Source organism: Euleptes europaea, chromosome 1 (assembly GCF_029931775.1).
Source record: "Euleptes europaea isolate rEulEur1 chromosome 1, rEulEur1.hap1, whole genome shotgun sequence".
NCBI lineage: Eukaryota > Metazoa > Chordata > Lepidosauria > Squamata > Sphaerodactylidae > Euleptes > Euleptes europaea.
The window spans coordinates 788,273-811,540 of NC_079312.1; the positions used below are offsets into that span (position 1 = coordinate 788,273).

Consider the following 23,268-nt stretch of genomic DNA (forward strand, 5'->3'; position numbering starts at 1 on the left):
GACCCTGCAAGAATCTATTACAAAAAGCTGCAGGTGCGCCTTTTATCATTTTCAGGTTGTACATTTTTCTGCAAACCTGGGGCCCTTTGTAGAAAGATCCGTCTTGCCCGTTCAATGTTCCAGTCATGAGTTCAGTACCCAAAGATTTGGCTGACTTCACTCTTAGTATCAGAGGAGCATGCCTATTATTTTGGGTGCTGTGGAACACAGGCAGGATGGTGCTGCTGCAGTCGTCTTGTTTGTGGCTTCCTAGAGGCACCTGGTTGGCCACTGTGTGAACAGACTGCTGGACTTGATGGGCCTTGGTCTGATCCAGCAGGGCCTTTCTTATGTTCTTATATTGATTTATTTGGAGAATTTTTATGCTACCTCTGCAGGGAACCTACCTGAGGTGGCTTAAAAAGCAAAATATCAGAAAAACCTAGAAGATTCTTAGTTACTAATTAAAATCCAGCATCTCCCCTCCTGCCAGAGCATAAGAGGATAGATCCTTGCGCAGTCTAAAATTAAGGACAGTTTCCAGACCAGAAGTACCCTATAAAGATCAACCCTGTATTTTAAAGGTACCCTTCAAAAGCCTTGTTTTTATTAGGCGTACAATGCTCTTCAAACCTGTAGACATATTTAGATGTCTCATCTGCATAGCTGGTGAAAAGGTGGCAAACCCATCAGGGGGCTAGGGGGCCCCTTCAGAGTTCAAAATCAGGTCTTCCTTCCTCTTCTCCGGCTCCTCCGCAGATCTGCTGATTTCCATGAACAAGCCCAGCTGCTGTTGGGATCTTCTGCACTTGTCTGCGGCAGGATTGGGGCCATCTGGCGCCTCTGGGACTCTTAAGTGGCTCCATCCGGGATCTTATTCCCTGTCTGCAGCTTTCCATTTGGTGTATGAATTGGGTCCCTCCTCCTGGTCCCAGGCGGTGTTCTCTGGCTGGAGAACCGCTGCAGGAATCTCATCTGAATGGTTTAGCCATACTTTCATTAAGCTGTGGGTGACCGTATTACATGCACACACACACAAATTGGTCTTTGCTTTGCAGGTGGTCAGAGATCCGGCACCTTGCCTTCATAGAAGGATCTGGCAGAGGAGGAAGGTGATCTGGCAGTCCAGGTGAAGCCTGTTTGGAGAGGAAGGGAGGATGAGTGGAGAGCCGGACTCAGCTGTCTCGGAATCAAGGAAAGGTCCCGATGCCTCCGAGGCTGGGAGGAAAAAGGAGTTGTGGGAAGGAGCCGTGCAGAAGAGTCCGGAAGACAACCTCCCTTCTCCTGATATGCAGCGCCAGCAATTCAGACACTTCCATTACCAGGAAGCAGAGGGCCCCCGAGAGGTTTGCAGCCGACTCCACCATCTGTGCCGCCAGTGGCTGAAGCCAGAAAGGCACAGCAAGAAGGAGATGCTGGACCTGGTGGTCCTGGAGCAGTTCCTGGCCGTCCTGCCCCCAGAGATGGGGAACTGGGTCAGGGAATGCGGGCCAGAGACCAGTTGCCAGGCGGTGGCCCTGGCAGAAGGCTTCTTCTTGAGCCAGGCAGAGGAAAAGAATCAGGACCAGCATTTGAGAGGGACTCATATTTATAATGTTGGAGGGGGCACAGAATATGATCCAGGATACCCTCGAAATCAACATGGGTTACCCCAACTTAGCCTGTTTCCTCTCACTTTTCTCATCAGCCTCCCCTTTCTGGGATCCCCACTTCTGTTTCAGGTGCGGGAGAAGATCGCGCAGGAGCGTTTCCACAGAGCGGCTTTTCCAGGTAAGATCGAAAGGGGTGTTGTTCCCACTGGATGGCCTCCTCGAGTGTAGGTGGGCTGCTCTGATGCCCCCTGATCCCATGTGGGAAAGATGCTCCATTCCAGCTTCTCAGTTTAGAAATTCTGGTTGGGGAAATAAAAACCTAGAATCAGTTTAATTTCACTGCAGGATAATTGGACAAATACAGTCAGGGAGTTGAGGGCAAAACTTCCTCCAAACTCAAATTATGACAGTTAATGTCAAAAATTGCGATAATAGTGCATTGGGCCAATAAAAAGGGGGACAATATCTTAAGATTTCAGGAGCTCTTCGACTGTAGTAATTTCTGATACTTTTATGGCAGGAGCTTTTTGCTTCCCAGTTTTCAATTAGGCAAGGAGAGTCCAGAGTTGAGAAACCTCGAAAGGATGGGGGTGGAAGGCGGCAGTCGGGTGCTTTCAAAACTCCGTTCCATCTGACTGGGCGTTGAGTGCCAGGGTACGAAAAGTCTTCTCCAAAAGTAGGACATCACTGGCCTTGTCATTCTCTGTGGATATATTTTGTGATCCTTCTCAATAAAATGATTATATATTTATTATTAATAATATATGTAATAGGTTCCGTTATACTCAGCCTTTCTATCTGGGTCTCGAGGCAGAGTATACAAATATTTAAAAGTCAGTCAGTAAGTAGATTAGATACTGTAATGTCAGGCAATCCTCAGATGACAAAGGGAGATATTTGAATTTAACAAAGATTCTCAGTAAGACGCAATAATGTATTTGGGCCAGGACCATAGCCTAGGGGGAAATCCAGAAGAAATGAGGTGACTTCAGTAGGGAGTTTGGGTCAGTGGCCTCTCTCAATGAGTCGCCCAGCTGGGACGCCAAGAGAGGAAGTCTTTGGTACTCCACCAGTCGCAAGGCTGCCTTTTCCCATGTGTTCTGTTCTTGAAATATTATGAGATTTAGTACTTGTGGTTCTGCCCATGTGTACAGAAGGGCCTGTTAGTTCTTTCTTGTGAATTCTGGACAGACCACAGTTTTGTATATGATAACTGTGCTGAGCCTGGATTTGTCAAAAATGCAGAAGCAAAAAGTTATCCAAAATAAGGATGCAAGGATAGTTGCGACCATGTGCCAGTACAGGGAGAATCTTATTTCCCCAACTGGACCTAAAATGCAAAGTAGTAGGAAAGCATGAAATGCCATATAAGTACCTTTTCCTCCTTCCAGGTGGTGCCATAAGACCGACGGTGGATTCTTTGCCGTCTCCCTCTGGCAGAGAGAAAGCCGCTTCCATTCAGCCTGATCGGGTAAGTTCGGAAATAGGGCTGATGCCCCTGGGTGCTTCCCCCACCCTTCCTAGGCCCAGGAGAATCTCTCTCTGCCTCTTTCCCTTGTCTGCTATTTCTGCTGCTTGCTGGATAGAAAATAGAAATGGTTTGAAACTTGAACATCAACATCTTGTTATCGCCCTTTTGGCTTGCACTGAGAAGGGGAAGAATTCTTGCATTATCTCTGAAGACAAAAGAATATTTGTTTGTTTCTCGTTTCAGGGTCTGGTGACCTTTGAAGAGGTGTGTGTTCATTTCACTGAGGAGGAGTGGGCTCTGCTGGATCCGGACCAAACAAGGCTTCACAAGGAGGTCATGGAGGATAATTTTCAGAATGTGGCCTCTCTGGGTAAGGCTCTCCTTTCCCTTGGTTCGCAGATACTGGAGGCTTTCCTTCTATGAAGGATGATAAGTGTGAGGTGGAGAGAGTATGAATGGGGGTTCTTAGAACATTGTAGGCTTAGGAATGACTCACAGATTCAGTAAATGAGGCAGCAGAGTCCTGAAGAACACACCAAGTAAAACGGGATTTTAGCAGGGGAAGATTGGCTGTGTCATGATGAGCTTCACTTGCTGAATTCCTGCCTGCCAGGCTTCTCTTGAATTAAGTTGGAGATTTGCAGTTTCCCTGTTCTGTACTGGCAAGAAAGAGAATTTATGTTGTTCTGAGCACTTTTCAGGTTGAGTGGTATAAAAAATGTCCTCAATACAGAAGAGTTGGAATGTCTGGAAGTCACTGGTCTGTTTCTTTTCCCCAAAGGACTTCTGGTTCCCAAACCAGAATGCATATCCCCAGTGGAAGAAGCAGCAGATCCACTTATCCAAGATGCCGAAGAAACAGAGAGATCAGCAGGTATCTGCTTACTTTTGTGGTGGAAGCGGGTAGGACTCCTGTTGGGCTAAATTTCACCAAGCTGGAGGAATATCTCTCTCTCTCTCTCTCTCTCTCTCTCTCTCTCTCTCTCTCTCTCTCTCTCTCTCTCTCTCTCTCTCTCTCTCTCTCTCTCTCTCTCTCTCTCTCTCTCTCAGATCTCATGTGGAGATGTTTCAATTTGATTAAATTTCTTGTTAACAAAATTACATCAAGACATTAAACAAAAGGAAAAGGCAAGAAAGGAAAAAAATGCAAACATACAGACAAAAAGATACTTCAGTTTTCGTTTGTATTGAATATAAATCTAATTAAGGAATTACAACTTGTTCTCTAGCTACATATACAACATTACTTTTAAATTAATCTTACAACTAAAAAACCGAAAATTTTCTCTATCATGCCTACATTCTTATTCTTCTACTCTTCAAACCTACAAATCATCAATTAGAATACTAGTCATGATACATACCTATTCTCTCCAGGATCAGAGGAGCATGCCTATTATCTTGGGTGCTGTGGAACACAGGCAGGATGGTGCTGCTGCAGTCCTCTTCTTTGGGGGCTTCCTAGAGGCACCTCATTGGACACTGTGTGAGCAGACTGCTGGACTTGATGGGCCTTCTGGGTCTGATCCAGCAGGGCCTTTTCTTATGTTCTTATCAATTCATTTTTTCCATATCACACAAAAAGTCTAATAAGAGCAGTCAGTTTGGCCATTTCTGCTAATTCCAACATCTTTCTGCTAATTCCAACATTCTGCTATTGTAGGTATATATGATTTTTCCATTTTTATGCATATAATAATCTTGCTGCTAAAATTATCTATAAAAACATTTTTTTTCAAACTGGCTATCCATAAAACCCAGAAGATAATTTTCTGGTTTCATTGGTATATTAACCTTCAAAACCTTCTCTATTATAGAATGTAATTGTGACAAATTTTTTTAACAAGTTTTACAGGCCCACCATAGTTTTAAAAAAGTCCCTTCATGCTGTTCACATTTCTAACATGTCTTTGGGACGTTTTTATACATTTTAGCTAATTTTTCTGAAGACAAATACCATCAATGATTCATTTTATAAAAAATTTCTTTGACACTACAACTTAAAATAAAGCCCTTTAACCCCATCTTCTCCCACTGATCCATTTGTATGTTGTGTCCAAAATTAATAGTCCATTTCACCATGCAATCTTTCACTTCTTCTTCTGTTTCATATCTCAGCAAGAGCTTATACATTTTTGAAGTCATATGATTATAACTTGTACACATTTCTGTTTCAAATTCCGTTTTACCATCTTCGAAACCATAAGATCTTTTGTCAGTTTTAAATCTATCTAGTAATTGTGCATAGAGAAACCAATTCCTGTCTGTCATTATTTCTTCTCTCTTTTTCATTTTACAATCCTCTTGTGAAAATTCTAACATATCCCGATATGTTATCCATCTGTTTTCATGTATCATTTGTTGTCTAAGTAAGGCTTCTTTTGGTGATTAACCACAAAGGAGTTTTGGGGCACAGTCTAAATTTGTATTTATCCCATATTCTCAAGATTGCACATCTAACCTAATGATTATTAAAGTCCTTCTTTGCTTTGACTTTATTTGACCAAAGATAAGCTTGCCAACCATATCTTAAATCATGACCCTCTAGTTCTAACAATCTTCCGTTTCTCAACATAACCCATTCCTTCAACCAAAGTAAGGAGCTGGCTGGCAGCAAAGTATAACTTTAAATCAGGTAAACCTAATCCTCCTCTTTCTTTAGCATTTTGTAGGATTTTAAATTTTACCCAAGGTTTTTCCCCCCTTGCCATACAAATGCTGATATGTCTTTCTGCCATTCCTTCAATATGGTATCGTTTGTCAAGACAGGTATTGTTTGGAATAGAAATAACATTCATTTTAATCTCAGAAATTCTCCCCAGCAATGATAATTGACGTTTGTTCTGCTTTGTCAAATCCTTTTTAAATTCATTCCATGTCTTCACATCGTTATTTTGACATAACGTGCAATTTATGTTTGTCATCGTAAAACCTAAATATTTCCCCTTTTCCTCCACCTTAAAGCCTGGGTTTTTTTCATCAGTTCCACCTGGTCTTGTAATGTCCTATTTTTTGTTAATACTTTTCGTTTTCTGTTTATTAATTTTAAAACCTGCTAGTGTACCAAATTCATTCAACTCCGACATTAGTCATTGTGCTCCCTTTAATGGATCTTCCAATATAACTACCTCCAATCCTCTCATCAGATCTTATGTGTCTGTTCAATATTTTAAGAACTGGAATAAACAAAAGAGGAGACAACAGACAGCCTTGACTTGTTCCCTTCTGTATCTCACAAGATTTTGTTAATTCTTCATTAACATTTATTTGTGCCATCTGCAATATATATATTGATTTCTCCCATTTCATAAAATCCGCTCCAAAGTCCAAAACCTTAAACAAAAACAACCAATTCAAATTATCAAACGCTTTCACCAGGTGGAGAACGGAAGAATTTCTCAAGAGGCAACAGCCCGAATGGCGAGGAAAGCTTTTTGAAGGGTGAAAGAGAAGTTAAAAGGGGGAAGGAAATACTGCCTTGTTTATACCTAAGCTTGGCAGGAAATGTTTATAGAGTGCTCAGCTTGATTTATGTGTATGCTGCCTCTCCACAGACCACCTCATTGGCTCAAAAATAAAAACATTAGCATAAGATCCTAAATTCTTCCTAACTGATCAATTTTTAAAGCCATAGGCACAAGAAGAGCATCAAAATAGCCACAGATCTGCCTCAAAAATATCCTGAGAACACTTCTCAAGTCAGAAGAAGACCATAAAAGAGCTAAATTAATAAACCCCAAAGTTAGAGCCTGGTTGGAAAGACACGCTTTGGCCTTGCTCTGAAAAGATAGGAAGGTAAGCTCCAGTTGAGCTTCAAAGGGAGGGTCATTCCTCAGATGGTGTGTCACCACTGAAAATGCCCAGTCTTCAGGCACCACGTTACTCAGCTCTGCAACCAGGGCCCCAAAACACAGGGCTTGGGAGGCCGAATTTACCTACGGGTGGAGAGTTTCCAGTCAATGCAATCCATTTTGTGTTTCAATCCAGAAAGAGATTGGGCAGAGATCCCTGAAGTCCAGCCTCCCCTTCCACACAGTGGTCAACCAGAGTCCCTTGAGGTGCAGATGCAAAGCATCCCTCTTTAGAGAGAGAAGAGTGCCTCTAAACATGGAGGTTCCACTGAGCCACCGTGTCTCTGATGGAACTACCCTAAAAGAATAATCAACAGTATATTGTCGAAGGCTTTCACGGTCAGAGTTCATTGGTTCTTGTAGGTTATCCAGGCTGTGTAACCGTGGTCTTGGAATTTTCTTTCCTGACGTTTTGCCAGCAACTGTGGCAGGTATCTTCAGAGTAGTAACACTGAAGGACAGTGTCTCTCAGTGTGAAGGGTGTAGGAAGATATAGTCAGAAAGGGGTTGGGTTTGAGCTGAGTCATTGTCCTGCAAAAGTAATGAGCTAATCATTGTCCTGTAAGTATCAAGATAATGTGCTAATGACGGTGGGGTATGTTAATATGGAACCATTGTCAGGAAAGAAAATTCCAAGACCACGGTTACACAGCCCGGATAACCTACAAGAACCAATCAACAGTATATTAATACAGGGCAGGATTTCTCTCCCTTTCAAGTGATTTCTCTTCTGTTGTCATCAAGAGCAGTTAACGGCCTTCTGTTGTTGATTTGTAGTGTCCAGATCACGCAAAGTGATGGTATCACTTTACTCTGCTCTGGTTAGACCTCACCTAGAGGTCTAATTGGGCACCACAATTTAAGATGTAGACAAGCTGGAAAGTGTCCAGAGGAGGGCAACAAAGATGGGGAGGGTTCTGGAGACCAAGTCCTATGAGGAAAGGTTGCAGGAGCTGGTATGTTTAGCCTGAAGAGCAGAAGACTGAGAGGGGATATGATAACCATGTTCAAGTACTTGACCGGCTGTCATATAGAGGATGGTGCCGAGTTGTTTTCTGTTGCCCAAGAAAGTCGGACCAGAATCAACAGGTTGAAATTAAATCAAGAGTTTCCATCTAGACCTTAGGAAGAATTTTCTAACAGAGCAGATCCTCAGTGGAACAGGCTTCCTTGGGAGGTGGTAAGCTCTCCTTCCCTAGAGGTTTTTAAGAAGAGGTTAGATGGCCATCTGTCAGCAATGCTGATTCTGTGACCTTAGGCAGATGATGAGAGAGAAGGCAGATGATGAGAGGGAAGGCATCTTGGCCATCTTCTGGTTACTACGAATGTGCGGGGGAGAGGTAGTTGTGAATTTCCTGCATTGTACAGGAGGTTGGACTAGATGACCCTGGTGGTCCCTTCCAACTCTATGATTCTATGATTTCGCTTTAGCTTGAAGGTCTTACCAGTCTTTTCTCCAGTGTGGTGTAGTGGTTAAGAGCAGTGGTTTGGAGTGGTGGAGTCTGATCTGGAGAACAGGGTTTGATTCCCCACACCTCCACATGAGCAGTGGATGCTAATCTGGTGAACTGGATTTGTTTCCCCACTCCTACACACGAACCCAGCTGGGTTACCTTGGGCCAGTCAACACTCTCTCAGTCTTATGCACCTCACAGGGTGTCTGTTGTGGGGAGTGGAAGGGAAGGGGATTGTAAGCTGGTTTGAGTCTCCCTTAAGTGGTAGAGAAAGTCAGCATATAAAAACCAACCCTTCTTCTTCATTCCAGAGGCTGATTGTCCACAAATGAAGTCCGAGGGAATACCAGAACACGTCCTGTTGGGCACAAAAGAGCAGAAACACGACAATGGAACAAACTGGAAGAGGGGGAATGACTGCTCTGCCTCTGAGGGTGCTGAATCCCAGGTCTTTGATACACACCGAAGAATTGACACAGGGGAGAAACCTGATAAATGCTCACAGAGTAAAAAGAGCTTGGGTTGGAAGAGAGACTATTCTGGCCATCAGCGGCTCCACGTCGGAGAGACGCATAAATACCTGGAGGGTGGAAAGAGCTTTGCTCAGAGTTCAAACCTTACCTTCTATCAACATATTCACATGGGGGAGAAACCATATAAATGCTCGCAGTGTGGAAAGAGCTTTGCTAACAAAACACACCTTAAGGACCATCAACGTATCCATACTTGGGAGAAACCATATAAATGCTTGGATTGCGGAAAGAGCTTTGCTTCGAGTTCGAAGCTTACTAGACATCAACGTATCCATACTGGGGAGAAACCATATAAATGCTTGGAGTGTGGAAAGAGCTTTGCTAACAAGACTCACCTTACTGTCCATCAACGTATCCACACTGGGGAGAAACCATATAAATGCTTGGATTGTGAAAAGAGCTTTGCTTCAAGTTCAAAGCTTACTAGACATCAACGTAGCCACACTGGGGAGAAACCATATAAATGCTTGCAGTGTGGAAAGAGCTTTGCTCACAGTTCAAACCTTACTCACCATCGACTTACCCACACTGGGGGAAAACAATATAAATGCTTGGAGTGTGAAAAAAGCTTTGCTAGAAGAAATGATCTTAGGGCCCATCAACGTATCCACACTGGGGAGAAAACATACAAATGCTTGGATTGTGGAAAGAGCTTTGCTTCGAGTTCGGAGCTTACTAGACATCGACGTATTCACACTGGGGAGAAACCCTATAAATGCTTGGAATGTGGAAAGAGCTTTGCTAGCAAGACAGATCTTACTGTCCATCAACGTATCCACACTGGGGAGAAACCATATACATGCTTGGATTGTGGAAAGAGCTTTGCTTCGAGTTCGCAGCTTACTAGACATCAACGTATCCACACTGGGGAGAAACCATATAAATGCTTGCAGTGTGGAAAGAGCTTTGGTCAGAGATCAACCCTTACTGTCCATCAACGTATCCACATGGGGGGAGAAACCATATAAACCGCAGTTAGAAAGAGCTTTGCTAACAAGACACACCTTACACCTTACTGTTCATCAACGTATCCATACTGGGGAGAAACCATATAAATGCTTGGATTGTGGAAAGAGCTTGGCTCAGAGTTCACAGCTTACTTACCATCAACTTTTCCACAGGGAGAAGAAACCATGTAAATGCTTGCAGCATGGAAAGAGCTTTGCTCACAAGATTCATCTTACTGACCTTCAAGATATCCACACGGGGGAGAAACCATATAAATGCTTGGATTGTGGAAAGAACTTCGCTCAAAAGGCTCATCTTAAGGTACTCCAAAGATTTCAGGAGAAACCATCTAAATGCTAAGCAATGTTTTACATCAAAGAATTCATCCAGAAGAAATTCCAGTGTTGCAAAATCTTTAGCCTCAAGCTCACCCTTTCTGAACATCATCATTTAGAGTTTTAGTGCTAAATCAAACCTGAATTATACAGTTGTTGAACTGGTATTGGCTAAGACATGTTCAATTCTTAGCCACAATATTTGGAATAAAGTTTATTATAAAACATATTTGTCCTACCCCGTGAAGACATCCTATGCAGGAGTGTCACGGACATTTAGGATTAATAGATTGACTGGTTTAGGTCTAGGTTCTTGGCCTTGCTTGCTCCACGAACCATATTTACTGCTAGTTTGACTACTGAATGAGCACTTCCAAGCGGGTGCCAATCTCCTGGACTGATTATGGCAACCCCAAACAGCATATGTGTGCTCCCTGTTCCAGCCGCACGTCTGCCCCAAACGCTGCGGGGAAGGCTCTTGCGCGCACCAGCGATACTGACACGACCGCCCCTGTGTTTCCCGAGCCACCAGCAGCTGAGCAACCGAGGCCAGGTCAACCTCTCCAGCAAACCTGAGAGATTCCATTTTCCTGCACCTCTGTTCCAGCAGAACGTGCACAAGCACGTAGGCTGCATCTGCATACCCCCCTTGCATCATCGGCAGCAGTTAATCAGCCATTGACAGACATTAAGATAACGATGACTCGTCCTTCCTGCTATGCGAAACAACGCTCCCCAGACATTAGCAAGATCGCGCCTATTTTTCCCGATCGTTAAGCAAATCAACGAGATCCTCCCATTTCTTCCCGGGTTGCACAAGCCACTGGAATTAGAATAGATTTCCAAGTTACAGACTCCCCACCCAGGTAGCCAAACATTAAATCTTTTGTCACCTTTTGTCACACGGGAACTTTGGAGGGGTAATCCAATTACCCTGCCCCCAGCAGAACAGTATAACTGGGGTCGCCCACACCCATAATGTTACCTTAAGTCTTTCCATGGCATATTTGCCGTTGCTCTGTTGGTTAGGTTTTGCGCAGCCTGACCACACTCCCTCCCACCTTGCTGGTCGAGTCTACGGGAACCCCTTGCCCTCGCCCTCTCTCTATTTTCTTCTGTCTTAGTCTACTGGAACTTGGGACAACTCCTCTACAGGAAAGGTGTAGTATTACCCTACCAACGAGCTCCTGCCAAATAGGCATCCGTCTCTATTCTCCTCCCTTTGAATTCCTAGTTTCTCAGTATGTTGTGTTTTGCACCATTGAATCCTTGAATACATAAACACTATTAATTTGGAATCCTTTTCCCTCTGTCGTTATTCAAGGGTCGCAGAATACGGGCTCTAGTATAGTTGGTTGCATCCCGCTTTATAAATATTATAGTTACCGATTGCTCAGCTAATTTCCCCATTTAAAGAGCAATTCGGGTAACACTTTGGCCTCCTGCCAGAAGAGCAGTAACTATGATGTACTTATAGCCAGAGAAATCATCCTTTTTGCCAGACTGTATCTATAATTTTATTTATAACAAACTTGATTCTCTGCTTTTTCTCCCAGGAGGAACTAAAGCAACTCACACTTGTCTTCTGTCCTCCATTTTATTTAAAATAGGCTGGAAATGAGTAGCTGGCCCAGGGTCAGCCAGCAAATTTAATTGGTAGAGGTGGGATTCGAATCTGGATCTCCTATGGCCTAGTCAGATGTCCTGACAACCACACCACACTGTCTGATACCTGGGAGTAACCCTTGTTTCGTTACAGAGGGCTATCTTCCATCCTGCCTGTATGTCCGTCTCCCAAATTACTAGAACCGGAGGGTATCGGGGGCTATCACTGGCTACCAACCACGGTGGATAAAGGGAACCTCCATTTTCAGAGGCAGTAAACCTCTGTACCCCAGTGCCAGGAGGCAAGATCAGGGGAAGACCTCGGCCTCTGTGCCCTGTTTTTGGCCCTTCCGGTGAACTGGTTGCCTACTGTGTGAGACAGGATGTTGGACTGGATGGACATCAACGAATCCTTAGTTATCTATTATAAATCAATCACTAAGGGCACTAAGGAATATAGAGTTTATTGAGGTATTTGGTACAGTACTGTGTGAGTGGGGGGGGTGTCTTATAAATATGAGAAACTGAACGGGCTGGGAACTTAGAAAGGGCTCCTTGCTTGTGATGTGCTTATCTTTGGGTAAAAGATAAATATCTGGAGATTGGGGATTTTCCCTTGTCTTTTTTTCAGTCTTCAGTGGAAACTTGGTCCACAGAAAGTTGGGTGGGGGTTCAGGACTCCTTCAAAATCTTGTTCCCAGGAGCAACTCTGCACATGCTCTGAGGAACAAGCTACACTATGTGTAACACACTTGGCTTAGCTATTTCAAATGTCTTGCTTTTCCCTTGAATATCTGTGTGTTGTTGTGGCTGTGTGCTTTCCTCTGCATTTTGTTTTCCCTTTTCCCACCCCTTTTTGAATCCATCCATCCTTTCCCTGTTCTGCCCCCCTCTCTTTCACAATCAACCTTTTTAAAAGGCTTCTTTTTGGCTTAGCAGAATCGATTTCTCTGGGATATTTCTCTTCATCTCTTCCCCATGTGCTAGACTGCACAGGTGCTACTAGTTGTGTTGCTACGGCTGTAGTACTGCACTTGAATACTGCCCTTCTCAGCGGGTCAGATGTTCTCAGGAGGTCCTGAGTGGTGGGGGCTGGTTACCAGGGCACTTTCCAGAGAATCCTTGGTGCAAGGGAGTCTCCCTTCAAGGAGAGCCACCATTCCCCCCTTCCTACCATCACTGTTATAACCAAACCATTTTTTTAAAAGTTCACTTGAAAACAGGGAAAAACTTTCAATGGGATATGTTCACAACCGCTGGGCCACAGGAACTTCTCAAGGGGCCAGCTCCTTTGAAGCGGGTCGTGCTGTTCAAATGACAGGCCCTTAGAATGTTTCACTTACTGAGAAGTGAAGGTATCTTATTCAGCCAATCATCAAGTAAGCAGGACTCAACAACTTTACCTACTTTTAAAAAGCAAGTCTTTTTATTGAAATACTTCTAGTAAAATATATGTAAATGCACTTTAACACTTTTATAAAAACTCTTGTAAAAATACAATGTATGTATTACAATGTATGCAGTAGAAGCAATGTATGCAGTAAAAGCAAACAAGTCTTAAGTTCTATTCAGTTTCAAAATCCAACTTATAAAATATAACAGTAAAATTATTCTGATTCAGTTCAAAGTATCTAATTCACAAAGTCTAGAGTAAGGTAAACCATACATACCAGTCAGCCTTTTTCTGAGAGCCTTTGGAAGGTTCTAAATTTCTGGCTGAACTCTAGCTGTATTTGTACTTTTTCAAACCCTTAAGAGTGCAGGGAGATTTCCATCCCCTCTTACAGAGAACATGGCAGTGCAGTAATGTTTTAGCTGCTGCTGTTTAGTTATCCATAACCATATATGGACATCCTGTACTCTCAGTCCATTTTGCTTACAGTATAAACAATCATTTCTAAGTTTCAAGATTATATTATATACTTAATTTTTATACCTTCTTCATTGTTAGAACAATACGTATTAAATGAGACTACTTAGAAGTCTGTAGCACAATATTTAACTGTATAACTCATAAAACACAATTATTGCTTACATTGTCACTTTGTAATCATTTAGTTACTGACAATTGGTCAGTACATAGCTTTGAGCAAGGTTTACAGAAAGAAAGGAAGGATTGCAGGTATCCAACTGGCAGTTGACATGTAAGTCAGAGAAAATAATTGTAGTTACATCATACTGTGTATGGTAAATAAATGCACTGCTTGTTTTCTTCAAGGGCAAGTTAAGTTAGTGCTGCTCTTGAAGAATTCTAATCTTGAGAGAATACTGTCAGCAGTTTGCAAGCTGTTCTGAGGACATTTACACAGGCTTTTATTACAAACCTCTGTAGTTTTGTAATATGTTCAAGCTTTACATATGGAATTATATGGAATTAATTCTGCACATGTACACAAAATACCATAATTATGTCAGAGATTGGGACACCTTCACTGGTCCCTACTCTCCTGGAGTATTTGGTCTTATATTAGTTTCACAAAAGCCCTCCCTCTCAAGTAGCCATGGGGCCACCCTTCTTCTATTCCAGCAGGTGTGAATCCCAGGGCATGGAAGAGTGCCTGGGAAATGTCAGCCCAGAGGGGAAATCCACAGCGAGGTCCCATTCCTATAAGTGGTAGTAGGGGTGCCAAGTCCAGAGTGGGGAATCCCCAGAGGTTTGGGGGGGGTGGGGTTCGGGGAGGGACCGAAGCAAGGCTGTGATGCCATAGAGACCACCCTCCAAAGGCAGCCGTTTCCTCCAGGGGCCACAGCTCAGAGGCTGATCACCTGCTTTTAATGGTGCAAAAGGGCCTTGACTTCCAAATCAATTCTGGCAGACTCCCGGCTGCTCCAGGAGAGTTGGCAATCCTACTAATAACGAAGCCAGGAACTTCCTGGCAAACTCTTTCAGTAGCTGAATGTGCCTCAGGTGACATCTGCCACCCCCTGTCAGCCAAATACTTGGATCTGTTTTCTGCTCCAAGTCTCAGGCTGATGGCTTTCATGTCACCTACCTCAAAATGTTCCCTGAACTGGAGTTGTTGGGGATTGAACCTGGGACCTTCTGCGTGCCAATTAGATGCTCTGCCACTGAGCCATGGACCCAGGTCTGTAGAAGGGGGGGGGAGAATGTGGGGCTACCTGCCAGCTCCCTGGGAATGTGAATGTGTTAAGCGGGTGCCATTCGCTCTGTTCAGTACTTGAAAAGGAAACCAGCAAACAGGCTCTACCTGTCCCCAGACCATGAAATAATGGATGGAGAATTGGTTCCCTCTTTGCAGCAGGCAGACAGGTGATGACTGCAAAGGGAAGGCCTTGCTAGTCTGTCCTTTACACAATAAACCCAAAATCCAGTGTTAAAGACTAACGTTTATGGAGAGCCCAAAGGAGCAGGTGTTGGAGCGACCCGACTGTGGTCTGACCTGCTGAGCTTCCCCTCCATCGTTGGGGGTGTGGGGGTGAAAGTAGTTGTGAATTTCCTGCATTGTGCAGAGGGTTGGACTAGATGACCCTGGTGGTCCCTTCCCACTCTAGGATTCTATGATTCTACATCTGCCTTTCAGATGTACCATTGGAACAACATGGCAAAGAAATGTTGTGGGCAGGGAAGGAGGACTGGATCCCCAGACCTTTAAGCCCCATTTCCTCTCATGAACTTCTGGGGTGGACAGCTCATCACCCTGGCCAAAATCAAGCCACACCACACAGAACAAAGTCTCTTCTTGGGAGGGAGCAGCGCAGCCGATGCTTGGGAAATGTTCTGCGTGGCTCAAGCCAGTGAGCCCAGCCAGAATCTGCGCCGCATCCTCCCCACAATTCTGAGGGAACAAGAGGACATTTTCCTGACCCATATGCAGTTGGGATTCCTTTGCATCCAATGGCTCCATCCTAGCTGCCTTCCCCCTCCCCTTTGGAACTGATGTTAAAAGCCTGTGTGTGCGTGTATGTGTTAAGTGCCATCAAGTCACCGACTCATGGCGACCCTATGAATCAGTGTCCTCCAAAACACCCTATCCTTAACAGCCTTGCTCAGATCTTGCAAACTGAGGGCTGTGGCTTCCTTTATTGAGTCCATCCATCTCTTGTTGGGTCTTCCTCTTTTCCTGCTGCCTTCAGCTTTTCCTAGCATGATTGTCTTTTCCAGTGACTCTTGTCTTCTCATAATGTGTCCAAAGCACGACAGCCTCTGTTTAGTCATTTGAGCTTCTAGGGTCAGTTCAGGCTTGATTTGATCTAAACCCCACTGATTTGGTGTTTTTTTTTTTTTGGCAGTCCAGGGTATCCCTCACACTCTCCCTCCAACACCACATTTCAAGGGAATCTACTTTCTTCCTATCAGCTTTCTTCAAATTCCATCCGTCACACCCATGCATAAGTAACCCAGGGATCCTCCCACTTCCCCAAATTTCTCCGGTCTCCTCCAGCAATTCCTTCTCTCGCCCTCCCAAAGCAAGTGCAAAGCCCCCCTTCTGCAGAGAGAGTAGGGGCGGGCGGGCGTGGGGCTGCGCGGAGGGGCGGTGCCTGGGCAGAGGGTTCCCTCTGCTGGCTGTCTCTTCCCCATTACTAGCCTAATGTCAGGATCAGGCGTCTGTTCCTAGCATACCGAAAGCAAACTCATCCAGGCAGATAGCTCTGAATTGTGTGTGTGTGTGTGTGAAGTGCCGTCAAGTCGCTTCTCACTCATGGCGACCCTATGAATGAAAGTCCTCCAAAATGCCCTCTCTTTGACAGCCTTGCTCTGATCTTGCAAATTGAAGGCCGTGGCTTCCTTTATTGAGTCCATCCATCTCTTGTTGGGTCTTCCTCTTTTCCTGCTGCCTTCAACTTTTCCTAGCATGATTGTCTTTTCCAGGGACTCTTGTCTTCTCATAATGTGTCCAAAGCACGACAGCCTCCGTTTAGTCATTTGAGTTTCTAGAGTCAGTTCAGGCTGGATTTGATCTAAAACCCACGGATTTGTTTTTCTGCCCGTCCGGGGTATCCATCACCCTCTGCCTCCAACACCACATTTCAAGGGAATCTACTTTCTTCCTATCAGCTTTCTTCAATGTCCATCCTTCACACCCATGCATAAGGAACACAGGGGTCCTCCCACTTCCCCAGATCTCTCCGGCCTCCTCCAGCAATTCCTTCTCTCGCCCTCTCCAAGCAAGTGCAGAGCCCCCCCCCATTTTGCAGAGGGGCTGGTGAGGAGGGGCGGCGCCTGGGCGGCGGTTTCCCTCTGCTGGAGGTCTCGTCCCCATAGAAAGGAAGGCCAGCGAGTCTAAAACCCTGGAAAGGCCGCCTGGTCAAGGGGGTGCGATGGGGGGGGGGGTTCCGTTTGTCCTGACGCGCGTGGGAGAAAGCAGCAGCAGCAGCAGCAGCAGCAGCAGCAGCAGCTCCCTCCGAGTGAGTCAAGGGGGACCCCGGGGCTGGGAGACGTGGGGGGTGGGTGGAAGGGCAATGCAAAGGAGGTCAGAGGCGGGGTCTGGGGGAGGGAGGGAGAGCCCCCCACCGAAAAGCCTCGGGGGCCGCTCCCTCTGGCTCTCTTCTTTGCGCATAAGGGTGGGGGTTTTGGGGGTGGGGTGGGAAGATGCAGCCTCCTTCCGTGCATTGCGGACGCCTCGCCAGCGATCCAGTTTTGCAGGGGGTGCATGGAAGGGAGGAGCGGAGAGCCTGGGGGTGTGGGGGAGGGTTGCGAGTCAAGGAAAGGCAGGTTGAGGAGGGGGCTGGAATGGGGGGGGCGGGGAGTGTTTGGAGTCAGACCCCCGGCAGGTTCTCTCCAGGGCGGGGGGCTTCTTGGAGAGAAGGAATCTGACGCCTGGCATGTATCGTGCTTGGAAAAGAGGCGCGTTCAGACGGGCCGAGTCTGCAGAGGACACCCGTGTTCATTCCGGAGGGCAAAAGCTCCGAGCAGAGAGCAAAGAGGTTGGAGGGAAATGGGGAGGAAACCTTAATACTTGACTTTATTAATCCAGACTTTAATCCAGACTTAATCCAGACTTTAAGACTATTTTCTGACTATGAGATGACGTTTTATTTATGGCTTTAATTTTCATTTGTCTGGAAGCCTAAAAGAGAGGAAGAAGTTTTGCAGTTTTATATATATTAATTGTTAGCCTGCAAACACAACCCACATATAAAGACTTTTGGAAAGTTGATGTATATTTTGCAGGGCCTTTTAGGTGTTATATGTTGTTATTGGATTTTAACCTGTAATAAAGATATACACATTTTGTACTGACATAACCTTTTGATTGTATAACTTTTGGCCTTGAATGTTTCCTGTTTCTTGATCTTTTGGGTACATAATTCTGTTGTTTTTTAGGGTTAAGTTTTTTTGAGTGCGGTCTGTGGGTATGGGCATGATATGTGATCTGAGTTTGGGGTGACCATATGCAAAACCCCTGATGATCTTTAAGGGTCCATGTTTTGGGACCATGTTTGTGTGCTGTGACAGTGATCTACAACATGACAGTGGTTTTCTTGTTTCCCTTTAAAAATTATATGATTTCATCCATTTAAATTCATCTAGATCCAACTTTTACCCAGTCCCCATGTACACACAACTTCAACTGAAGTGTGACAGTTCTATAATCCTTTGGGTCCAATTCCTCTCTGTAGGGCACCCAAATGGGGTGTGGTTTGGGGTGAGACTTCCTAGGTATGCAGAAGTCCTGAGTCTGCTGGGGGAGGGGGGACCTAAAGAGTTGGCATATTTCATAGAAGGGAGAAAAGGCATAAGTTTCCCCAAAGTAATTGGGGGGCCTGAAGCTGCAGGTAGCTTACCTCAGAAGGACTTCAGCTTTTAAAATTTATTTTTATTTATTTCATTTTATCTCTGTTATAAAATTGTGTGTGTGTGTTAAGTGCCGTCAAGTCGCTTCTGACTCATGGCTACCCTATGAATGAAAGTCCTCCAAAATGTCCTATCTTTTACAGCTTTGCTCAGATCTTGTTATAAAACTACACATTAGTATTCTAGGAATGAGAATTTCTTATACTGACTTCTTGTTATTAATTGGCTATTAGTCTGTATTGTGATGGTGGTTGTGGATGTTTTCAATGAATGTTATATGAACTTTCCCAGAGTGGTTGGAGGGCCTGAAGCTGCTGGTCGGTCCTTTCAGAAGGACTCCAGCCATTATTATTTTTTAAATAAAGCTGCACATTAGTATTCGAGGTCTGCACGAAACTCCTGAAGAGAAAGGACAGACCAAGTGTTATTTTCAAAAATGTCTGTGTCACATTGTGGGATCATATTGTCCTTGAGAGCCTCTGTGGGTAGAGAAGGCAGCCAAACCTAGATGCTGAGCCTAACGCTCTAGGGAGAAGAGCGACCCCCAATAAGAGGGCTCCTGAGTTCCAGGAGGGGCCTGGAGGTTCTCCTGGGATTACAGCAGCTGATTTCCAGACCCCAGAGCTCAGTTTCCCCTGGAGAAAACGGCAGCTTCGGAGGTGGGACATTACGATAAACACCACAGAGTCTAGGAGAGGCTGAAGTCCCCTCAGGGCTCTCTCCTGAAAACTCCAGGAATCCCCCAAGCAGGAGATGGCGACCCTCTCCGATGGGGCAGAATCACAAAGGAGTAACAGGGCATGTTGTTTAGAGTAACAGGGAAGATGTTAAAGGAACACAGATTTTCAATGTAGCCCTAAAACCCCTTTCCTGGGAGTAAGCCCAATAGAGTAGTAGGATTATGGGCAGAGCCGCTTCAGATTGTTTCAGGTGAGCTTGATATAGTTTGCCTTAGTTTCCTTCTCCCCCTCCCCACTCCACCGTCCCATTCCCTGAGATGGCTGAACTGGATGGGATACCCGGGGAGCGCAACCCTGTGCTGAGTTACTCCACAGCAGCCCCATTGAGCTCCTCAGGCATCTCTGACAGCTGACCCGCTGAAGTCCAGTCCAGTCTCTCCGGGTTTGGGCACAGCTCCTGATGGGAAGAGACAGGAACTTTTTAAAAAAATGTCTGCAGCACTGAAGGAGTTAAACTGAAGAGAGATGTTTGCTAAAGTGGCCAAACAACCTGTGGGGGAGAAGAAAGGAGGAAAGGCTCCTTTCCCATGTGTGTGTGTGTGCGTGCACGCACCTGCGCGTATCTGTGTGTGTAAGGGTTTGCTTCTGCACTTCCCAAGAAAACAGGAAGGCCTTTGCAGCGCAAGGGAAAAGTCTTGCTGCTGGATACTGGAAGGTTTACTTTGAAGTAGGTCATTAGGGGAGACCACTGTGGCTTTGGGTGACACTCCTAGCAGCCATCCAAAGCCCTGAGGATGGATTGATGTGAAGTAATCACAGGCAAGCTTGTAGCATCTTTTAAGAGCCAGAAAGAGTTAACTTTCCCAAAGAACCAAACAAGTTCTTGCTATGTAATATAGCGAAAGGATATTACAAATCATAAGTGGCACTTCGTTCTGATCCATCGTGTATCTATCTTTTGTTTTCCTTCTGGCACGTTGCTATCTGACTCCCTCCCCCCCGCAGGGAGAAGCCTCTCTTTGTAGCCAAGTGAGTAAAGGCATCTTTTCACATTTGGAGGTGACCCAATAGAAGTGGAAGGAGATGGAACAGCACGACCCAGAAGGACCTAGACCTGGCAAGAGAGCAAGGGAAAGCCCCAATCCTGTCCAAATTTGGACTGGCAGTGAATCCTGGGAAAGAGCTGTGCCAGAAATCTGGAATCAGGAGCCCCTGAACTCAGAAGTACATTGCCAACGCTTCCGGCAGTTCCGCTACTGTGAGGCCGATGGGCTCCGAGAGGTTTGCAGCCAACTCCATGGACTTTGCAACCACTGGCTGAAGCCGGAGAGACACACCAAGAAGCAGATCCTGGACCTGGTGATCCTGGAGCAGTTCTTGACCATCCTGCCCCAGGAAATGCAGTGCTGGGTCAGAGGATGCTGGCCAGAGACCAGTTCCCAGGCGGTGGCCCTGGCCAAAGGCTTCCTTCTGAGTCAGGCAGAGGAGAAGAGGCAGGCAGAACAGGTGAGGGCTTTTCTTTCCAAGTGTTCCAAATCAAGCAACGATATCGAACCTTCTCCTAAAACCTCCCTGCCCAATATTTGTCCAAGGGTTACTCATTCATCCAAATGGGAGATTTAACAACCTGCTTCAGCAGTCACTTCTTGTAGGGAATTCCTTTTCCCTCCAGATAATTCCCCAGGGTTGGAGGAAAACCCTACCAAATCTGCTGATAGAAAAGAGCAGAGTCTGGGAGTGGGGCAGGATCCATTCCTTGGTCTCTTCCATTCCATCTCTTACCTGTCTCTCTCACTGCTGTTTCAGAGGTGGGGTCCATTCGTGAAGATGGAAGCTGAGTTCTGTGAGACCGAAGGAGCTCCATTGGAGGAAGGGCAGAGGGCCCAGGAGCATGCCCAAGATACCCTCTTGCTCGGTAAGGACTCATTGTGCCTGGATGGGATTGGGGCACCCAGTTAATTTAATGGGGAGTTCAAGTTAGGGGGAAAAAACAATGCTTCTTTACCCAGCTTGTGGCACTCAATGTTCACTACTTGTGATGCCAGTAAAAGGGGATTAGCCAAATTCATGGCGGCCGTTCCTCATATTGATTTCAGTATTCATATACTGAAGAGGGAAGCGGTTGGACCATTGGATGACAATGGGAGTAAAGGAACTCTAAGGGAGGATAAAGCGATTGCTGAAAAACTAAATGAATTCTTCTCATCTGTCTTCACTGTTGAAAATACAGGGCAGAATCCTTCTCCTGAACAGAGATTTTGGAGAGGGGAAAATGAGGAACTGAGGCAAATAGTGGTAACAAGGCAGGAAGTCCTAGGATGTCTAGACAAACTGCAAACTAACAAGTCACAGGGACCAGACGGTATTCATTCTAGAGTTCTTAAAGAAATCAAATGGGAAATTGCTGAACTTCTAACAAAGATATGTAATATGTCCCTTTGATCAGCCTCTGTACAGAGGACTGGAGAATGGCCAATGTAACACCCATTTATAAAAACGGTTCCAGGGGGGACCCAGGAAATTACAGGGCAATTAGCTTAAAGTCTGTTCCGGGTAAATTAGTGGAAAGCATTATTAAAGATAGAATTGTCAAGCATATAGAAGGGCAAGGTCTGCTGGGCAAAACCCAACATGGCTTCTGTAAGGGTAGGTCCTGTATTAGAGTTTTTTGAAAGCGTTAATAAGCATGTGGACAGGAATGAACCTGTGGATATTGTGTATTTGGATTTCCAAAAAGCTTTTGACAAAGTCCCCCACCAAAGACTGCTAAGCAAACTTCATAGTCACGGGATAAGAGGACAAGTCCTCTTATGGATTGAGAGATGGCTGAAAAATAGGAAGCAGAGAGTAGGAATCAATGGTCAGTTCTCCCAATGGCGGGATGTGAGCAGTGGGGTGCCTCAGGGATCTGTGTTGGGACCGGTGCTTTTTAACCTGTTCATCAATGACCTGGAGTTGGGGTTAAACAGTGATGTAGCCAAGTTTGCAGATGACACCAAATTATTTAGGGTGGTTAAAACAAAATCGGACTGTGAAGAGCTCCAGAAGGATCTCTGCATACTGGAAGAATGGGCATTAAAATGGCAAATGAGATTCAATGTAGTAAGTGTAAAGTGATGCATATTGGGACAACAAATCCCAACTTCACATATACAGTGATGGGATCTGTGCTGGCAGAAACAGACCAAGAAAGGGATCTTGGGGTGGTAGTGGATAGCTCAATGAAGATGTCAACCCAGTGTGCGGCTGCTGTAAAAAAGGCAAATTCCATGCTGGCCATAATTAGACGAGGAATGGAGAATAAAACTGCTGATATCATACTGCCCTTGTACAAATCTATGGTGAGACCACACTTGGAATACTGTGTACAGTTCTGGTCACCACACCTAAAAAAGGATATTACAGAGCTTGAGAAGGGGCAGAAAAGAGCAACCAAAAATGATTAGGGGACTAGAGCAACTGTCCTATGGGGAGCGGTTAAGACGCTTAGGGCTGTTTAGCTTGGAAAGAAGGCGGCTGAGGGGAGATATGATAGAGGTATATAAAATTATGCATGGTTTGGAGAGAGTGGACAGGGAGAAGTTTTTCTCCCTCTCCCATAATACTAGAACGTGGGGTCATCTGCTGAAGCTGGAGGGTGAGAGATTCAAAACAGATAAAAGGAAGTATTTTTTCACACAACGCATAGTTACATTGTGGAACTCCCTGCCTCAGGATGTGGTGATGGCTGCCAGCTTGGAGGGCTTTAAGAGGGGAGTGGACATATTCATGGAGGAGAGGGGTATTCATGGCTGTTAGTTAGAATGGATACTAGTCATGCTGCATACCTATTCTCTCTAGTATCAGAGGAGCATGCCTATTATTTTGGGTGCGGTGGAACACAGGCAGGATGGTGCTGCTGCATTCGTCTTGTTAGTGGCTTCCTAGAGGCCCCTGGTTGGCCACTGTGTGAACAGACTGCTGGACTTGATGGGCCTTGGTCTGATCCTGCAGGGCCTTTCTTATGTTCTTATGTTCTTATAGTAGGAATCCAATTAATGAACTTATACTGTTTTGAAAAGAA

At 45.2% G+C, this 23,268-nt stretch overlaps 1 protein-coding gene and 1 pseudogene across 1 annotated transcript; both read left to right on the forward strand.

Moving 5' to 3' along the window:
* Positions 1-1,136: 1,136 nt before the first annotated feature.
* LOC130493226 (zinc finger protein 660-like) lies at positions 1,137-9,824 on the forward strand (the record flags this gene model as incomplete). Its single annotated transcript, XM_056866924.1, has 5 exons — positions 1,137-1,325; positions 1,701-1,749; positions 2,963-3,042; positions 3,286-3,412; positions 8,659-9,824. Coding segments are annotated over exons 1-5 (1,611 nt in total), but the record flags the coding sequence as incomplete, so codon positions are not given.
* A 7,224-nt stretch (positions 9,825-17,048) lies between these two features.
* Positions 17,049-23,268, forward strand: part of LOC130493227 (zinc finger protein 501-like) — a 39,464-nt pseudogene continuing 33,244 nt past the window's right edge.